Source organism: Podarcis tiliguerta (genome assembly GCF_965153285.1).
Source record: "Podarcis tiliguerta genome assembly, chromosome: 14".
NCBI classification, from domain to species: domain Eukaryota; kingdom Metazoa; phylum Chordata; class Lepidosauria; order Squamata; family Lacertidae; genus Podarcis; species Podarcis tiliguerta.
The window spans coordinates 754,768-760,910 of record NC_139547.1 but is presented as its reverse complement, the minus strand read 5'-3'; the positions used below and the strand labels follow the sequence as shown (position 1 = coordinate 760,910).

At 44.4% G+C, this 6,143-nt stretch overlaps 1 protein-coding gene across 2 annotated transcripts in view; it reads right to left on the bottom strand.

Annotated features, from left to right (window-relative positions):
- Positions 1–1,798: 1,798 nt before the first annotated feature.
- CIB2 (calcium and integrin binding family member 2) overlaps positions 1,799–6,143 on the bottom strand; it is a 43,464-nt gene continuing 39,119 nt past the window's right edge. For both annotated transcript variants that reach the window (XM_083412853.1, XM_083412852.1), the window contains one exon: positions 1,799–2,916. In XM_083412853.1, coding sequence (XP_083268979.1) covers positions 2,895–2,916 — 22 coding nt within the window. In that variant the 3' untranslated portion in view covers positions 1,799–2,894. The remainder of the gene's footprint in view (positions 2,917–6,143) is intronic.

The window sequence follows — 6,143 nt, the reverse complement described above, 5'->3', positions numbered from 1 at the left end:
CATTTCCTTTTGGGTGCTTCTGTTCAGTGCTCCACTCACCCAATTCCACCTTCCCCCGGCCCTCCTCCCCAGTTTCTCATCCTGTCCCTCTGTAATATTTTCAATCAGTATTTCATGGTCCCTGAGTGCACTCGGTCCTCCTTGCTCTCTTTCTGAAGTCTTCCCTTCCCCATCTTGGGGCTCCATCTGCAGCTCAATGACAGAACATCTGCTTTACATGCAGACGGCCCCAGGTTCCACCCCTGGCGCCTCCAAGAAGGGCTGGGAGCTGTGGAGACTTTGGCTTCGCAAGTTTCAGCAGTGCCCTCTGCAATGCTAATATTTGTTCCCCTCCCCCGCCTCTCATGCTCAGTTTGACATCATTGTTCTGCCCCCCCCCCCCCCATGGCAGTGTGCCCAGTGTGGCAGAAGCGGTCGCACTATCCTAAAACTGCCTCTGCTGGGAGGCAGCCATGTCTGGAATCCTGGGATGATGGTGTGACTCCATATAAGGCAACTTTCTACGTTGGATGAACTGTTTTCTTGTGGGCAGCCGTCACTTCTCCCCTCAGGAAGATCATCGGAAAAGATGCCAAGGATTGAATCTGGGACCTTCTGCCTGCCTGCCTGAAGGCCTTGGGCTGGTCCTGGTTAATTCCCACATGCTGTGGCAAGTTTCTTTGCCCCCTCTCTCTAGCAGCCATTAGGAGAAAGCATGAAAATTCACAATGCGATGGGACGGTGTCATGATAGCAAGAGAGAACTTGCTGGTCACATGTGAAATGGTAATAGGTGCCCTGGCCCTCTGTCCAGAGAGGCCTCCAGAATTGTCTTTATTTCTCCCCTGGTTTGGGAGTTCTGAATTACCTGGTCTTCTTTCCAAAGCAGAATGGATGCATTGAGCCTCCTCCATCCCTTTTGGACAAGTTTCTCTTCAGAATTCAGAGTGAATTCAGTCCTTTTTAAAATCCTGCCCCCTCCACATCACCAATGCACATGCAGACAATGATTTTTTTAAAACCCACAGAAGCATATCTACAAGCAATTGTAGTGTGATTTGTACACCTGTTTTGGTGTGATGATTTGTATAATCCACAGCAGCTGGTATTCAGATGCATATGCCTTTGATGGTAGAGGCAGAGCAGAGCCATTGTGGAGTGCTTTTTTGTGCAGTGTTTTAGCAAGACATGCATCAGTGTAACAAAGGGTGGGAACAATGCAAAGGAACCTAATAAAATGCTGCTTAACACACATGGCAGTGTGGTGCAGTGGTTAAAGTGTTGGACTAAGACCAGGGAGAGACCAGGGTTCAAATCTCCACTCAGCCACAAAACTCATTGGGTAACCTTGGGCCAGTCACTACCTCTCTGCCTAACCTACCTCACAGAATAATAATAAGAAGAAGAGTTTGGATTTGATATCCCGCCTTTCACTTCCCTTCAGGAGTCTCAAAGCGGCTAACATTCTCCTTTCCCTTCCTCCCCCACAACAAACCCTCTGTGAGGTGAGTGGGGCTGAGAGACTTCAGAGAAGTGTGACTGGCCCAAGGTCACCCAGCAGCTGCATGAGGAGGAACGGAGACGCGAACCCGGTTCCCCAGATTACGAGACTACCGCTCTTAACCACTACACCACACTGGCACCATACAGGGGTGTTGTGGGGAATAAATGAGGAAGGAAAGAACCATCTACACTACCTTGAGCACCTTTAATAAAAAATGTGGGCTATAAATTCAATGAATGAATATTAAAGGTCCTATTCCAGAACTAATTTCAGAAATCATTCTCGTTATACCAGGCCAAAAAACCACCAAGAAGAATAAAATCAGGAGTAGTTTAATCATGGACAACTTGGATACAGAAGCCACAAATATGTATCAGAGCCCTTCTATAAGACTGTTAGAGAACAGTTATTGTACATGTGTGATTGTCATCCTGCCCCAGTTTTCAGCCAAGACTGGGCATGAAAAGAAAAGGAAGGAAGCTGGTTTTGTAGAGAGGGTATGAGAGCCAAGAGTCAGGGGTTGCTGTCATGCATTTGAGGAGGAAGATTGCATAGCTGGCTTTCTTTAAAAAGCAGGAGATGTCCTTATTCTTGGTGATGTACTTCCTCTTTACTTTTTCATGAGTATGTTCTTGGCTTGATCTTATGTGTGTGGTTGTTGTTGTTTTGCAATATGTCAGAAATATTGAATTTAATATGAAACTAAATGAGACCCTCATTGGATGCCAGCAACATGATTCAAAAAGAGTCCATTTGAAGACGAATTGTTTGCTAATATATGACACTTTTTTAAAAAAAAGATAAATGTTTCAAGTTTCTTCAGGATGTGAGCATCCATACAATACTGGTTGCTTAAGCACCTAAAGCCAGCCCAGTGGCTCCCTGGGCACGGGCACCCATCTTCCATGATCACGGATGCAGCCACATCCATCTGTGTCAGGTGACAGCTCCGGACAGACGGTGCTACGCAACGGTGGAGACATCTCCTGTAAGGCCGGTTTTTATGTTTATCCATTACCTTCTGGGAGTCTCTGCTAGATCGCTCTTTCCTTTTTGCTTGGAGGGACAACAACATCAAATCTTTACAAATATAAAAATTGCAGGGAGACGCACAGAGCAGCATCTGGTCTGGTTAAAACAATGTGGCCACCCCACAACTTTTCACCTGCCTGCCACATCACTGGCCAACGGTGAAGGTGGGGGGAGCCAAATGTCTCCACAGGTTCATTCCAGAGAAACAGCTTCTTCTCTTCATTACTGTGAAACTCTGAGATTTGTTCACTCCTCTGTTACAGAATTCAGAGGAGGAGGCTGACATGTAGGCCCCCTCCCCCTGCAAACACATGCAGTGTTTGAGATTCAGAGAGGCAGGACAGGCGTCAAATTATTCCTAGCAGCTCAGCCCAATATTTTCAGATTCGTATATGGAAGGTGCTGCAGAGACATAAACAAGATTCAAGGTAACAGCAGAACAGAAGCATCGCTTTGGAAGAGCTGACAAAGGTGAGATATAAATGCAGTAAATAAATGAAGTACAGACAAAACTCAGGTGTGTGTAGTGGATTAAATATTTTGTCACAAATATCTGAACAGTGGGCTCACATCTTGGAGCCCCCCCCCCCTTCAAATACTTGCAACACCCCTGGGCAAACAGCGCCTGGAATTGTACAGTGGTACCTTGGGTTAAGTACTTAATTCGTTCCGGAGGTCTGTACTTAACCTGAAACTGTTCTTAACCTGAAGCACCACTTTAGCTAATGGGGCCTCCTGCTGCCGCCACACCGCCAGAGCACACTTTCTGTTCTCATCCTGAAGCAATGTTCTTAACCTGAAGCACTATTTCTGGGTTAGCGGAGTCTGTAACCTGAAGTGTATGTAGCCTGAAGCGTATGTAACCTGAGGTACCGCTGTACATGAAAGCAAACCGGAGACTGGTAAAGATCATAGAAACATAGAATTCTGTTGTTGTTTGAATTTATATACCGCCCTATGCCTGGAGGTCTGAGGGTGGTTCACAGAATTCTAGAATTCTAGAGTTGGAAGGGACCCCGAAGATCATCTAGCCCAACCCCAGCTGTACCAGGTGGGAATTGAACCTGCAACCTTGGCGTTATCAGAGGAGCTGGTGTCAGTCAGTAACTTGGCTGTGCCACTTTCTGCACTGGCTAAAATAGCTTCCAAGGTTAACCACATAGCCATGCAATGCAGTAATCAAGCCAGGTTGCTATCAGGGGCTCAGATAACCCTGGGCAAGGCACTGTTGAAGCTATTGCTGCACCACCTGTACCAATCCATACAGATCTGTTTTTAAAAAAATAAAAAAGAGTTTTAGCTTCCACAATGATTTATAAAACAATTTCCTGTGGGAAATGTAACCAGTCTTGTAGAACAGAACACTTAAGCCATGGCCAGCTCTGAGTGCTAATGGGTCCATTAAAATACAAGCAGCCTCAAAATGATAACATTTTTTTAAAGTGAAATAAACCTACAGGGATCAAATTTTCTGAACCAGCCACTGCCTCAGTCATTTACAACTTATTCCTACTTCTGGACTCTGTCCAGCACAGACAATTTCCTCTGTCCTGGCCAGCTATTAGAGCAGAGGGGTAGGTTGTCGCTGGAGTTTTTTTTTAGTTTTCCTCTTCCGCGCTTATAGGGAAGGGCTGCAGCTCCAGGGGTGCAGCATCAGTTTTGCACGCAGAAGGTCTCGGGTTCAATCCCTGGACTTCAAACGTCTCCCATCTGAATGAAACCTTGGAGAACTGCTGCCAGTCTGGGGAGGTCATACGGAGCTAGACGGACCAATTGTTTCATTGTTGTTTTATAGTTCCTGTGGCCTGTTGTCCACTGTGGATATGGCCAAAATCTGGATTTCCTGCACTGAGCTGGGTTGGGGTGAACTAGATGACTGACCAGATCCCTCCAGCACTTCTATGCATATCTGCTTTTGCAAAACAAAAGAAAAACAAAAAAGATTTCAAAGGGTGAAATCCTTTCGAAAATATGCACGTAAGAACTTGGAACAGAGAGGCAATCATGATCTGGTAAGTTCCCTGTGCAGTATAAACAAAGGCAGCCCAGATGTACTGAGATGAAGCTGACTAATATTACAAGGAGTAATGAAGGTAACAATATACAGAAGCAGCAGGACAGTAACTCAAAGATACTGGGTTCCTCTGGCGCCAACTCTTCCTCTTTTATGGAGTAATTTAAAACCCTCTGGGATTGCTGTCATTCTCAGGGATAGCGTGCACTTAGGGGGGAGGGATTATAAAGGCCAGTCCAATATTTTGGATGCAAAAGACCAACATATCCACAAAAAACATTTAAAGCACATTTAACACGGCTCCCCCACCATAGAGAAAGATTATTGGGAAGTGTAGTTTACCCCTCACTGGGTTACAATTCCCAGCATCCTTAGCAAGCTACAGTTCCCAGGATTCTTTGGGAGAGAGCATGTGTTTAAAAGTGTGTTTAGAATGATTTGATCAACTCTGCCTAGTCAAGCTATCTGTCCAGATTGCGACCCAGAGCCCCTGTGCCAGAAGGCCTACATTTCACAAGCAGCTGGGGGGGTCAGCAGGTGTTTGGACAGCGCCTCTTTAAAGTGCAGAAGGGGGTTGGCAGGAGGCTCGCAGGATTGAATCCATGTACCCCAAATGTCTCTGCACACAGAGGAGGCCAATCTAGAACTCTTCACCCTGCCATTTACAGGAATTATCTGCTGTTTCCAAAGTTCAATGGTGAGTGTGGATCCTTATGTCGTCAAACCAACATTCTTGCATGTAATGCAATGGTTTCATCTTTTTATAATTGTACATTATACTATTGTAACCCATCCTAGGACCTCTAGATAGATAATGACAGGAAGACAGAGAGAAGGCAACAATGAATTGAACACAATGAAGTTAGAGTGCTTTCTCCTCCACCCCAATCCTCATCCCATCTCCTTCCATGACTATTTGTTTAATTTGCATAGTGCCTTCTGGGCATTGCACCGAGGAAGTTCATTGTTTTAAAGAAAGTCCAGCCATTTAATTTAATTTAATAAACATGAATGATGCAAAGCAAGCGAAAGGGGAAGAATCAAATGAGCATGTTTGGTGATCAGGGTCACTGCATGAGACAGTTCTGGAAAAGGGCAATTAGTCCCAGCTAGATGGGTGGAGGAATCCTCACAGGCTCAAATTAGAGTCAATAATCCTAAGGCTGATCAACCAATAGTTTGATTCAACATAAGGTGCCTTCCTATGATTGGTAGGCCTGTATTTCAATCCCAAAGCCCCCTGGAACTGTAGTTCAGTGGAAAGTTGAGTGAATTCCAGAAAGAAGCCTTGCAACCCCCCAACAAATAAAAAAATAAATAAAATTTGTGGTTCTTTGGGTGAATTAAGTTAAAATTTATCAACGTAGATGTGCTACAACTTTCTTGTTTAGTAATGAGCCTAGTTGTTACCACTTAAAAGCAAGTCAAATCAAATATACAAGGGAGCTTTCTTCTTTAAAAAAAAAAAGTATCATAATCTGATTAGTGGTTCTGTTTAATCATACAGTTAGAATATTTAACTTTTATTTTATATGAATATCTTTCTGTTTTTAGTGTATAATCAATGTATGTTACGTAACTCCTAAAATAAGTAGCTGTTCCGGTAATGCTGACT